This window comes from Haemaphysalis longicornis, unplaced genomic scaffold, assembly GCF_048455015.1.
Source record: "Haemaphysalis longicornis isolate Haplotype H1 unplaced genomic scaffold, Haemaphysalis longicornis Haplotype H1 scaffold_9, whole genome shotgun sequence".
NCBI classification, from domain to species: domain Eukaryota; kingdom Metazoa; phylum Arthropoda; class Arachnida; order Ixodida; family Ixodidae; genus Haemaphysalis; species Haemaphysalis longicornis.
In genome coordinates this window covers 82747472-82761175 of record NW_027526460.1, presented here as the reverse complement: position 1 = coordinate 82761175, position 13704 = coordinate 82747472, and the positions used below count along the sequence as shown (strand labels likewise).

General features: G+C 46.1%; 1 protein-coding gene across 11 annotated transcripts in view; it reads right to left on the bottom strand.

Moving 5' to 3' along the window:
- LOC144152314 (mitogen-activated protein kinase kinase kinase 15-like) overlaps window positions 1–13704 on the bottom strand; it is a 79910-nt gene that overhangs the window by 13985 nt on the left and 52221 nt on the right. For all 11 annotated transcript variants that reach the window (XM_077683558.1, XM_077683563.1, XM_077683562.1 and 8 more), the window contains 7 exons: window positions 12157–12219; window positions 11522–11600; window positions 9534–9613; window positions 7625–7730; window positions 6273–6411; window positions 4458–4556; window positions 2061–2143 (listed from right to left, as the gene is read on the bottom strand). In XM_077683558.1, coding sequence (XP_077539684.1) covers window positions 2061–2143; window positions 4458–4556; window positions 6273–6411; window positions 7625–7730; window positions 9534–9613; window positions 11522–11600; window positions 12157–12219 — 649 coding nt within the window. The remainder of the gene's footprint in view (window positions 1–2060; window positions 2144–4457; window positions 4557–6272; window positions 6412–7624; window positions 7731–9533; window positions 9614–11521; window positions 11601–12156; window positions 12220–13704) is intronic.

Below are 13704 nucleotides of genomic sequence, written 5' to 3'. Positions count from 1 at the left end.
TCAATGCAAGAGCATATTTTTTTTACTACTTTTGACATTCAAGGCATCCAATATTTCTCGCAGCACAGCTAGCCAGTATGCCCTGAGCAATGGTATCAATAATTTCCCTAAAAAAAATCACTGTTAAATGCTGCCACAGTAACGTACATTTTTAACGCAGAGAGCATATTTTTATTCCTATATTACTAACTGAAACCAGTTTGCATGAAAATTACAAGTGCACGGGAAACGTTGCGCAAGAAAGGCGATATGGCTCGCGCGCATCGCAGCGCACGCTTACCGCGACATATCGAACTTTGATTATACCGGATATGGCTGGTCAGGTCGCTTTTAAGATTAAATCTAACGTCGCAGGCATTAATTACAACTACTGGCGTTCAATCGTAACCGGTTGCCCAGTCATGTGATGCTCCAATGCGCGTCGGCTATGCCGTGCGCGCCGCAGCGTTTGACGCGTCGACTGTTTCTTTCCCAAGGCTAGCGAGCCCACAATCAAATCACAGCAATAACTAAGCGTGTAAACATCGCAAATCCAACTAAAAGTTCACTTCACGAACCGCTATCGCAAGCGCGCACACCGCGTCACCCTCCGGGGTCTGGCGACGGTAGAGTCACGCGCCCCACGAAGCGTTCGATGACCTCCGCCTTTCGAGCTACACAACTTCCCGTAATCCGCCTCGTTATCTCTGGCATTCCCATCGCGATAACGTCCGTGTTGAACACCACAGATTGAACAGAAACTCGTCCGAGCGCAGCGGCGAAAATGAACTCAATCCACTCGCTACGCAGCTCAGGCGGCCGCCATTTTGCGTTGCGCCCGCAACATCCAATCAGGAGGGTCGACGGTCTGCGCCCCGACCGGGGACCAATAGCGCTTCAGCATCTATTTCTAGCTTCGTTTGTGCGTCGTTTCTTTTCTGCCGTTTGTGCGTTTGTGAATGAACGAAGATAAAAGAGACGAGCGGAACCGGAAAGACGATCGCTCGGCCGATCTAACCATATCAAAATGGCCGCGCCCGGTGGCACCGTTGCGGAGATAGAGCGCTCCGAAAATTGCCGTTTTTTCGCCCTTTTGCGCTGATAGTTTGTCACCGCGCCTGACAAAAGTATTTTTTTATGCCACTTTGCGACGCTTTTCAGCGTAAAAACTTTGCAGACGCACAGAATAGGAAACATAGAAGCCGAATATGTGGGTTTCAAAAAAACGATGTTTTGGTCATTTTTCCGAAGTTGAAAGCCGCGTCCCCCCTTAATGCGCCGATACATTGCAGGCGATGAGGCACACCGTAGTGGAGGACTCCGGATTAATTTTGATCACCTGGGGATCTTTAACGCGCGCCGAAATCTCGTACACACGGGCGTTTTTGCTTTTCGCCTCCATCAGAAAACTGGCAGCAACAGCAACAATCTTTTCAGCATATTCAAACTACCTACGTGCATGCAGGTATCTAGAAGTGGCGGTCTTACTAGTTTACGTACAGAAAAATTGAACTCGGAACCTGGGGAGTTCTTAAATCTGGCCACAGTAATAGGTAAATACACGAATTACCTTTGCTAAAAATGTGTCATAGTAGAAGAATTTAATTAATGTGGAAAACTGGGTGTGTTGATACGTAATCTAAAAAGCAGTGCAAAACAAAGACACGGACAGATACGAGAAGACAAAGACTATGCTGAACTTCCAACTGATTTTTATTGTGAACACAATATACACACAATATATACACAATATACAGAATACACAATATATGAAACACAATATATACATAAGCCGTCCAACCAGATGCATGAAATCATAGAATCAGAACGAATTTTAATCCTTGGGGACGCGAGTCAGCACGGGTTCTTGCCCACTCTCACAAAAAGAATTGACACTTCTACGCATGCAAAGATGACAGCCTCCGGTTGGATGGCTTATTTTATATGTTGGGCTTCATTCACAATAAAATCAGTTGGACGTTCAGCGCAGTCCTCGCCATCTTGTCCCTGTCCTTGCCTTTTCTCGCGCTGGTTTTTGTGTCTTACTAGAACGTTTGCTGGACATGAGCCCATCCACTCACCGGAAGGAACAGACGACGACGGGCCCGATATGGTCACACTGGATTCCCTGCTGCCTGGGTGGACAAACCGGTTCTGGCTAATGCTGGGTGAGAAAAAGTATAAAAAGTATTTGCAGATGAAGACGGCGATTCAAGCAAGAAACGATTACTGCAGTGATCAGAAAGTGATGTTGCCCTTTTGGTCTGTTCCGTTAGCAAAGTGACAATTCCAAAGATGCCACAACGGCACCATCAATTCCATCTATGCTAAACCCGATAAGCTACGACCACTGCATGCTATGGGCACATTAAGTGTGTGCGTGCTAACTGGCCTCATGTAAAGGGAAACTCCTTGAGGCATTAAATCCTCTCCGCAGTCTTCTCAGAAATTACAAAACCAAGATGTCTCATCTTTTGGGAGCACACTAACGGGTGATCACACTTTGGAGCAAGAGAAACAGTTCATGAGACTCAGTTTTACGAGACTCATTGCTTTTTTCAAACTAATCAGTCTTCAACGTTCAAATTACAGACCGACCCGAATTAGTTCCCGACATTCTACACCCAGCCCTGGATTGCCTTGCACCCCATTTGAACAACTAAGCTCCTTCAAGGTTCTAATTACGCACCCATCAGTCCCAAATGTCACCTCACCTAGCCCTGGACAGCCCCACATCCCACTTCAAACATGCCCCGTTTTACTCAGACTCATCATTTGATTGCGGCTCACTAAGCTTCTTCACGGCTCTAATTACATGCAATCCCAATTCGGTCTCTAATGTTGTACAACACCAAGCCCTGGATTGCCTTGCACTTTGTTAAAGGGTGAACATGGGTCGTTGATCAAAAACTGCCTTTTTGCAGTTATGATGGTAAAAATTGGGGGAAATGCGTAGCTTTTCCTTCCGGTTGTAGGTAAAAAATTTGTTTTTGTGTAAAAAAAACTGTATCCAAATATATTTGGATGTTTACATTTGATTTTTTGGCAGCATTTCTAAAAAAGCTGCTGGAGGAATGCAGCTGAACAAAGTACCAGTGAATTGTGTACAGATCAAGGAGTGCAATTCGCGCACCGCTCACGCCGACGCCGGCGGGGCCTAGTCCCGAAGACGTCGTGAACGTAGGTGGGATGTGGAGGCTCTGCGCATCCCGACCTCCCACTCCCTGCTGGCCATAAATAAAGTCTTTCTCTCTCTCTCTCTAAGACTAACAGTATCATTCTGCCCGGTCTGTAGCAGAAGTTACAGCCGTTCGAAGTTTGGGCCTGAAATGTTGGAACCAGAAAAACCGGTTTTGCCTTCCATGCCCAAACTTCGAACGGCTGTAACTTCTGCTACAGACCAGATAGAATGATACTGTTAGTCTTATTGCACTCCTTGATCTGTACACAATTCAGCTGCATCCCTCCAGCAGTTTTTTTAGAAATGCTGCCAAAAAATCAAATGTAAAAACCCAAATAGATTTAATTTACAGTAAAACCTTGTTACAAGAGACACACGGAAAACAAGCGCTAAACAAAAACACGGGACGAGGAGTAGACGGGATTCCCTTCTGTTACAAGAGAGACTGTTACAACAGACACTAGGTTATAAGAGACATTTCAATGGAAATGGTTTGGTTGGTTTTCCTATGTTCACCATGCTAGCAACATTGCATACAAGAGACCTTGGTTACAAAAGAAATGTTACTTGGGTCCCTTGAGTGTCTCTTGTAACGAGGTTTTCACTGTAGTCTTTCCCTCAAAAACAAATTTTATATATACAATCACAACGAAAAACTACATATGTCCCCCAATTTTCATCATCATAACTGTAAAAATAAGACTTCTTTTGTTTAGGACCAGTGTGCCCCTTAAAGGGTCCATGAAGAGAAAATACAACTTTGTTTAACTTTAACGAGTTAGACTTTAGTACCTCACTCAGCTTCATTGCGTCCACGAAAGACGTTTTTTAACCGATGAAAACGCAAGAGATACTTGAGGACTTTCAAATTTCGCACCACAGTGACGTGTTATTGGCGAGCATGATGTCATATGAGCCAGCACTAAACGCATAATTTTCAGTGGGTTAGGTGCACGTTAGCATTCGAGTGATTCGATCAAACGGAACTAGCGGCCCCACTACAATCGTCCAGTCATGTGCCCTGGCGATTGATTAGTTCGACCGCCGTCAATCACCCAAAACAAGATTCTGTGACGCCACAGCTCTACACGTTTTCTTTAATATCTCCGTTATTTTTTTGAAGTTTGCGTTGAAATCGGTATCATTTGTATCAGGACAAAGCAGCCTTTCTAATGAACCAACTTGTATTTTGTCTTCACAACTGCTTTAAACATCCTTGGCATGGATAGTTTTGACGCAAGACAACCAACATGGTGAAGGATCAAACGGTACGCAGCACCAATGAAAGAGAACCCACCAGCCCTCGACGAAATGCCTCTGCTGCGCACGGCTGTCTAGCAGCCTCCGGAGAAGGTCTTGGTACAGCTGTTCGCTCACCTGGATGGCGTCCATCACCCTAGGAGGGGAAGAGGGAGAGGGAGGACAATGACCACACACGTAAGCCCGCATTCTCGCCCACACCACAGTCATCCAACAGAGGAAGAAGCTGCAAAACTCCCTGTAGGCACTGCCTACCAACAAGCAGTCTGCAGTTAGCCCCTCGTGTGCTCCCCAAACAGGGGAACACTCGGGCCAAACTGACTGACTACTTCGCCATCTGTTGACAGAAAGCTGAACTACTACCCAAGCGCCTGGGGCTGCTGCTATAAGTCACAAAAGAAAAACTGTGGAAACATAAGTGAACAGTACCTAATTTAATGTTTGCTAATTTGAAAAGCAAGCTTTACCTTATAAAGTTGTGTGACCAAGTAAGCGTTTAACAAGGCCCGGTTTTTGCCAGCCCACTTGCCCCTCATCTTCAACAAAACAGGGGTGCTCACACGGCCATGAAGACAAAAAACAACATTTATTTTGAAAGCTAACTCACTCAGCTCCAGCCCGTAAAAAACGTTTTTTTACCCGAAAACAACAACAACAACAAAAAAAAAACGAAGAAATGTTAAGAACTTTTAACTTCTGCACCACAGTGACGTAGTCATGGGCAGGTGCGATGTAATACAGGCTGGCACTAAGGTCGTACTTTTCAAAGTGTCGTATCCTAAAGTGATACGACCAAACAGGACTAGATGACCTACTACAATCGCCCAGTCATGTTTCTTGGCAGTGGTTTGGGTTGGCGGTTGCCAATTGCACAAACAAGTTTGCACGATGCTGTACAGAAATCGCCCGAAAGTGGCTGGGGAGTCGCCACTGTTTTGTACGTTCCCTTCAATATCTCGGTACAATGGGACCCGGTGATATGTCTCGCGGACTTACGATGACCTGCTTCTTATGATGGATCACCGCGTTCCTGGCAAACTCCCCATAGAAACAATGCATTAAAAACACCGATGATATGACGCTCGGATGAACGCAGTCCACTTCATACGATGGACGCTGGCACGGATAAGCCGGCATTTTCCCCATCTTTTACAGTGCTTCCCCGCCTCGTCTCAACCTTTCTTTATTCTTAACCCCCGTTTGACACTACTTGATGTGCAAAGGCTCGCAGGTGGGCCAGACCAGTTGCTGAACAGATGCAAGCAAGCAGGTTGGTACTCACAAGAGGGAGTTAAATTTTCGACAGCCTCACGCAGCAGCAGTACACCAACATGCCAGCAGCAAGAAGTCAAAGTTCAGGTGGCTGGCAGACCATGAATTTGAAGCTCCCATCGAGCCGCCACCAACGAACGCGAAAACACGATACAATTCGCAACCCCACGGCGATGCCCAAACACCTGCTTTGCTTGCACACTCGATCCAAGTTTTTTTTCTCTCGCGACGCCATCTCTCCCCCCTTCTCTCTGCTCCCTGTTTAGTGTCTTTCAAAGTGGCACTGTCACTCAATACCTTCTGTCGCTCCCCCCACTTTCTTTTTCGCCTTTTTTCCATCGCCGTCTCGTGCTATCATTCGTTTCGCTTCCTTCACCTTGGCAGTTTCAGACTCGCCTTTTCCCTGCTCAATTTGCTTGACTCCGTCGACCTTACCTCGCGTGCGCGAGGCGCGGGGCTGGCGGGCTAGCTCGGACGCCGCAGAGAGGAGTTTCCCAAGTGTTGTATATTCAAGAACTCATGCCCGCACTGCTGCTAGGGTGGAAAGAGAGGTGAGGCTGGGACAATGAAGGGGGCCCACCTCTGCGTCTCGTCTGAGGGGATCCCCAGGGCCAGCTGCTTCTGTGCTGCCGCGCTCCGAGACTTGCTCGAGTTGATGGTGGACACGCCCGAGGTGGACTCGGCGTCCTCCAGCTCATTCTCCTCCTGGTCCTCCTGGCCTGAACAAGAGACGGGACAAGGGGACAGAGAACGCTGTCGATCAGACTGCAATGCGTTGAGTTTTAGATTACACGGGCAAGGGCGTTGCACGAGCCCCCCCATTTTTTGCAGACTAACACTCAACAAAATGCTGAAGAGGCCTTGAAATGAATATTCGTGCCGGTCTGAGTATGCAACAGTGCGAGACACAGGACGGATGAGGGCACGCGGACACAGCACCGGAGAGAGAGCACACAAACTCCATCAAGCTTGTCCATAATCGTATCTGCATCGTTTGTCCGTATTGCATCGCTTCATATCGTTTATCTATATTGCACCAGACAGAAAGCACACAGACTGCATCAAGCTTGTTCGTAGTCGTATCCGCATTGTTTGTCTGTATCGCATCGTTTCATATTGTTTATCTATATTGTATCTTTTGTCCGTAATCGTAATTGTACGGTATTGTAATGACTACTCTTTAAATGTCATACACTCTACAAACTTGCGAAGAATACATCTTCTGGTGTCAAGCCCCATGAAACAGCGTGTGTACATGTTAAAATGAACATGAAAACATTGGCATTCAAATGACATAGTAAAGACCAAACCCCGCTCGTCATGGTAAAACGCAATGAGAAAGCCCAGAAGAAGACAGCAGACTTTTATACCTATAGGATGAAAAAGATGGGCAAGCGCTTTCAACAAGTTCACCATTAAAATAATCGACACATAACACAACAGCCATTAAATAGCCAAGCCATGCGTTAACACAGCTGAGATGGCATCACCAGCAAAAACAGACAAGGCCATATATGCTAGTAAGCACGGGAATGGTATCCTTGGCTTTGTAAACGATAATGTCGAAGAGGTGAAGCGGAGGACACCCTAATTTATCTACTAACCATTTTTGTCCAAGACGGTGCAATTATTAACTTCTTTCGCGACAGCTTCACACGAAGAAACATCGAAATCACGTTGATCAGAAATTGTGAAGGTCAGAAAAGGCAAGCTTTGGACGTTTTGCGTTTTCGTCAGTTGCTGATTTATGTTGTTTTCTCCAATGTATAAAAGCCCCGAGACAATTATTGAAACAAAACAAAAAGAAAGGGTCTCCAAAAGACGGAGAACAAAACCACCACTCCACTGCATATTGGCCAAACAGAATTGCATGTGGGCAAGTACGCGAATCAAAGTCGCCAAGTTCAGTGACCATAGCCCCTTGTCACCCACCGTAGGAGAGGATCTCGCTGGCCACCTGGGCAGCGTTCATGACCAGGGCGTCTAGGGCAAACATCCAGTGAGGCTTGATGCTCTGGTTGCGCAACACCTCGTTTACCTGTGCATAAACGTGGAGGGGGTGGGACCATCACAAAGCACTCGTGGCAAGGAGCAAGACAAACAAGAACAGCTAAGATTGGTGCTGAGAAAAAATTAAAGCTGTTCCGCTCAATGTGAGAGCTGTCGGAAGTGCAGAGCAGTGATTCGCCAAAATGGGCTGTGGCGCCGTTATCCGCTCACTCTTACCACCCATCCCACTCTTCGCCACCCTGTCTCATTCCTCGCCTGATGAATCCAACGGAGGTTTTTCCAACGCATTTCAAATTTCCCGCCTTCACAGTCTTCACGTGCCCCCTGCCTGAAACTGTGCCAGCGGTTCTTTTGGTACTTGCTTTTCCTCCCGCACGTGCTGGCGTTGCACTGCCACTTTTTGTCGCTTATATTCGTAAAAACCAACCCAACGGGCATTCCTAACTAAATGAACACGGGTGCTGCCGGCTAATTACGTATATTCTGCCTCAAATGTACCTGCAGTTTTTTTTGCGCTAAACAATGGGAAGATGTATGACAAGTGCCCGCAGTTCACGAGTTTCAAATGCTTATGAATATATAAAACTCTTGGCTTTTGAAGCCTCTGGGTTAAGCCGTGACGACAGCCTCTACGACAGAACGCCGTGTGGCTCCACTTGGATCCAGTGAGTGAGCTACGACGACAAGGCGAGCCCCTAAAGTGCTCTGCACTTAAAATGCTATGCAGAAGTGTATGGTGTCGCTTTTCTGTAGCAGACAACATATTGACAGCTCTTTCGCTCTCTTCACTTGCCATACCTTGGCTTCAAAATGCTAGTACTAGCTGCTCTCAGCCGAGCACACGCCTGTATGATTTCATCTTTGCTTAAAGCAGTAGCAACACATTCCCTCGCTCGCCTGCACTGGGCTACCCTCGCGTCCTACACTTTGATGCACTGAGCTCCACTGGGTTACACTTTTATACTGCGGGTGTACACCGATTTACGGGGCTTGTTTCCCACCCTGTGGGACTGCTCTCCATACAACTGCTTCCCTGATAAGGGTCATATACACTTTTACACTTGTGCTTCAGTCTGACTGATTTGTAATTGTATTTATTTGCCATTTCCAGTTTTGTTTCTAACCAGTCAAGATACATAATATTGATTGTGTCTGTCTCTATACCTGCACTGTACACCTTCCTTCGTACCCACTCCTTCTACAACTTTAATCTGGGCTGCCGTATTTATAGATAAAAATAAATAAGTCAAAGTGCAAATGGAGTACGCCACCCGAGAACACATTGTTATCTTGGCACAAAAACTCTCCTGTGCTTTGGCACTCTTTAACTACACTAACTAGCATCAATTTCAATAATTAACCTCAAGCTAACCACAAAAGCAAACAAATCTGTTATTCAAGTGCTGTTTTGAATAGGGGACATCTCTCCCAAGTAGAAGGAGCACTGCAACTTGCAGTTTTTCAGACTTCCCAAATGCTTTTTGGTTCCATAAAGAACTAATATATATGGCAAGTATGCATGAATAATAATAATACTGCAGTTCATATTTATTGCCTATTAAATAAATAACAAATAATACTAAGCTGTAATAACAAAAGTAACATATTAATACCAGTAAACTTATTAAATAATTATGATAATCAATGCAGTAATAATAAAAAACTAATAAACTAAATCTACCTGCACAATGCAGCCAGCCAAATTCGAGGCCACAATAAGAGTGTCCGTACATAACATCACGGATTGTACAAGAAAAAAAAAAAAAACAGTACAGTACGCTTACTGGTTGGAATTAAAAAAGTAACGAATATAAACTGCCTGCATACTCACGGCACTCTGAAACAGGTACAAGGCAACTGCGAGCTGATTGAGGCCCTTGTGGTCATTGCTGACTTCTTGCTTCAGTTTCCCTGCACACATAAGGCAGCTTATGAAAGCAGTGAAGACTTTGGGTGTTCAGAATTGAACCAAAGTGGAACCCATAAAGAAGGTGCAGTGATAACTTTAAAGCTAAACAGAGAGTCTCAAACTTACATTTCTTAACACTTAGTTAAGAGCTGAAGAAAGCCTTTATACGCAGGTTCACAAACAAAACAATGTACAAAGGACATGGCATCGTACGACCTAGCTCATGCTATCATGGTATTGCTTTTATACGGCGCACCATTATGGTGTTACGAAAACTCAGCATCAAACAGAGTCACCAATACGTACGTAGCAAGAGGTGATATTTTCACACTCGTGGTTTCATCTCTTCATGAAACAAAAACAGTTGTCACTAACAGGTGCCGTCATAAGTAATTGGAACAAGGATTTGTGAACACCACAACATATTCGTCTTACTGGCTTTATGACAGCCCTTACCAGTATACAATAAGATTTTTCTATTAGGGAGGACTGTATTAAACGTGCACCAATGCATGCAGCCAGGCAGTTTCTGACAAAAGAAATTTCTTTAAATTGACGAGACCGTGTTTTAATTACTTTTGACGGCACCTGTACACGACTACAGGGTGCCTAAGTATGAAAGTACTTAATTAAGAGGAGGAAGCATTCCAGGCCTAGCACCACTGCTTCTCAAAAATACTACCGTATTTACACGATTGTAAGTCGACTCGAATGTAGGTCGACCCCCAAAAATTGCATCTCTAAAAAAAAAAAAAAAATGCGAGCGCCGCGTAGAAAATCGTATCACAAAGAAAAGCTCTTCCGTAACCCACACGGCGGCTCTCCACAAGAGCCGTGCGCTCGTGGTAAGCGCGGTAGATGTTAAAAAAGAAAAGCTTTTGTATAAGCACCCGGAATAACAATGCGCTGTAGGTTGAGCGGGAAAAATACATTCGCTGCGAGATGACAACCATCGAAGCAACCGGCAGCGGCCACTGCGGCGCGATACCAAAACAAACATGGCGGCTACGTTAGCGCCGTGCATTGAATCAAGGGATTCGCTAATGATTATTATTATTTTTTTTATACGAATAAAACGCTTCTTGACGCGTTTTTGCACGCGATTCGTGCGCGGGTGACTTTTTGATGCCCCCATCAACGACTCCGTGCGCGCGGCAGCTTCTACTGCTTGTAAGGCCGAACCTCATAGAGTGTTTTTTCACGCGATTCGCGCGTGTCGGGAGCGGCAGTGGGAGAAGCCTGACGACTTGCCCCAATGGGGAGGCGCGCTCTTCAAGCCGGCAGTTTGAAAGCGCTTGGGACAGCCGGCTGGCGCCGCCGGAGACGTTTAGGCTTACCACGGTGGCGGATATTTGATTGGCGCTTTCCCTAGCGGCGCGGATGATGCTTTATAGTGTCGTTTTCGACCATATTATCAGCTCCTATCCTGCACAAACGCCTTCGTTTGTGCCTTCAGTGATATCTTAAAGAGCGGTTAGGAGCGGTCGCTGGAGCTACGCGGACCTCTTCGGCGGCTGGTGACGCCGCCATGTTGCCGCCGCCGATCGCGTAGCGCACGCGGGTGGCATTAGCTGCACTGTCAGCGGCGCATTTTCGCGAGCAGAAACGCCCCATGCGGTTCACACTTACGACCATAACCATGGGAACGAGGGTGCAAAGGTGTCCCCACCTCGCAGCAGCCCTGAGTTCTCGTTTCTCTTGCCGTGACTAGCGGTAGACGATTGATTTCGATTCTAAGTCGACCCCCCAACATTGGATTATCAAATTTGAAAAAAAGGGTCGACCTACAATCGTGTAAATACGGTAAGTGACAGAAAAAGTGCCTGCTTAGGAATTCAAGTACTTTTGCAACTCACACCTTTTTCTTGTTTCACAGGTAATGCATCAACCAAGAAATTACGCTCGCTCACCTATGGTGTGCTGCAGGCCTGTCTTGTTTTGTTCGGGGATGTAGTTTTTGAAGCCATTGATCAGTGCTTGGAGCTGCTCCTGTTAGGTTCAAGTGAAAGAAGAGCACCCCATCAAAATCAGGTGCAACCAGGGTGGACTTGCGACGCCAAGGCAGGCCTTGCCTATATACTGACACAAACATTGAATGGCCTCACAGGTAACAGTGAGGAGAAGGGATGAGTGCTCTCTCATGAATGAATGTTCTTGTTAATAAAGGCGACGGAACACGTGGCGAAAATACCGTCAAACAAAACCTCCAGTAACCATAGAAGTGCAAAAAAAAGAAAAAAAGAAAACGCATACAAAGTTGCTCTGCAATTCGGACAGCGACGTCCACCCAAGCTATTTCCATTTGTAACAGTACATTCCAAATACCAAATGCGGGGGCGTTATAGCTCCAATGTAAATAAGTCTACGCTGCACGTCCCAGGAGTGTCAAGCTGTTCCTCCGTTACTGTGATATGATTACCGGGAAGGGAGGGAGGGAGATGGGAGAGAGAGAGAGAGAGAGAGAGAGAGAGAGAGAGAGAGAGAGAGAGAGAGAGAGAGAGAGAGAGAGAGAGAGAGAGAGAGAGAGAGAGAGATGGTGCCTTACCTTGGTGATCACCAGATCATCCCCACTGTCTTGTTTGAGCTTGCTCATCCAAATATCACAAATCTGTGCAGAAAGAAGTAAGGAGAAAAAAAGCACATTTAAGACAACTTCCACATCTAACCATTTTTCTTTTCTTTTCAGTTCCTGCGACTGTATAAAGTCAACTTTGCAGAAAACATCAAATAGCCGCTGTGGTTTCAGGGCCAAATGGGCATAACTTGGCACACTAGGAGGGCTGGATGGTGATGCTGCAACCGTGATGTTACTAACTTTCAATAGCATTTGGTGGAACTGCTGCTTTTGCTCCCACAGCCATCGTGACAGACCAACATTGTATAATAACACAAAGTGCCGTAGGAGGCCTTAGCAGGTAGTCACAGCTATGGCACTAAGCTTTGACGGTCTCTACACATTTTTAAAGCGTAACAGCTGACAACTTTACAACTGATGTACATTGCATGAGTCACCTTTGCTGCAGCTATATTTTGTAGCTGCAGATTTCAAAAAGCTGCAAAAGATACAGGCACTGCCAAACATCTTGGGAACACGTCCCCAAATTTCTAAAAAATAAAATATCTAAATTCCCACATCTAATGTGCATGCGATTTTGGGATGTATTTTTTGGGTAAAAAAACGGTGCATGCTGGAATTGATAAATTAAGGAACCACCCTTTCTGTGCTAACCTCGTTGCGTCTCACACAGTGTTTGCTTTCACTTCGTGCATTCCCACACTTCACGTGTCCACCACTCCGTTTGCTCTTGCTTAGCATGTTCCACCTACACTATCTCACCCATTAGATCAGCCAATGAGAAGAGGAGCCAGCCCACTGCGTTCCCTCCACACATATCCACACCCGCATCGTCTGCTAACACGACTGGAACGACAGATGACGCACACCGCCTCCAGACTACTCCATTTTCCACTATGTTCCAGCATTGAAGTGAATGCAAGATGTCAGTTTAATGAAGAAAGTTTGGCCAGTTGATGGTTGCCAAACTTCTACATATTGCAAGCACAAAAAGAGAGATGAAAGAACTAAGACAGCAGACAGGACGAACGCTAGGACAAAGCGAAGTGAAAGGGACTAGAATTTGCCCCGGGGGTCTGTTCTCCTTGCCCTTTGTCTTCCTTTTTATGCTGGAACCGTGTGCAAGGAGTCGACGAAATGGAGAAGTGCACCCATTGTCGTAGCTTAGTGGCTGAGGCGTTGTGCCGCTGAGCTCAAGACGTGGGTATGATCCCGGCCATGGTGGCCACTTTTCTGATGGAGGTGAAACGCGAAAACGCCTGTGTGTCTAGATTTCATCATCATCATCAGCCTGTCTATTTCCACTGCAGGGCAAAGGCCTCTCCCATGGATCTCCACTTATGCTGGTCCTGTGCTAACTGCGACCAATTTATCCCCACAAACTTCTTGACCTCATCTACCCATCTAACCTTCTGCCGCCCCTCACCATGCTTGCCTTCTCTGGGGATCCACTCTGTTACCCTTAATGACCAACGGTTCTCTTGCCTTCACATCACATCCCCTGCCCACGCCCATTTC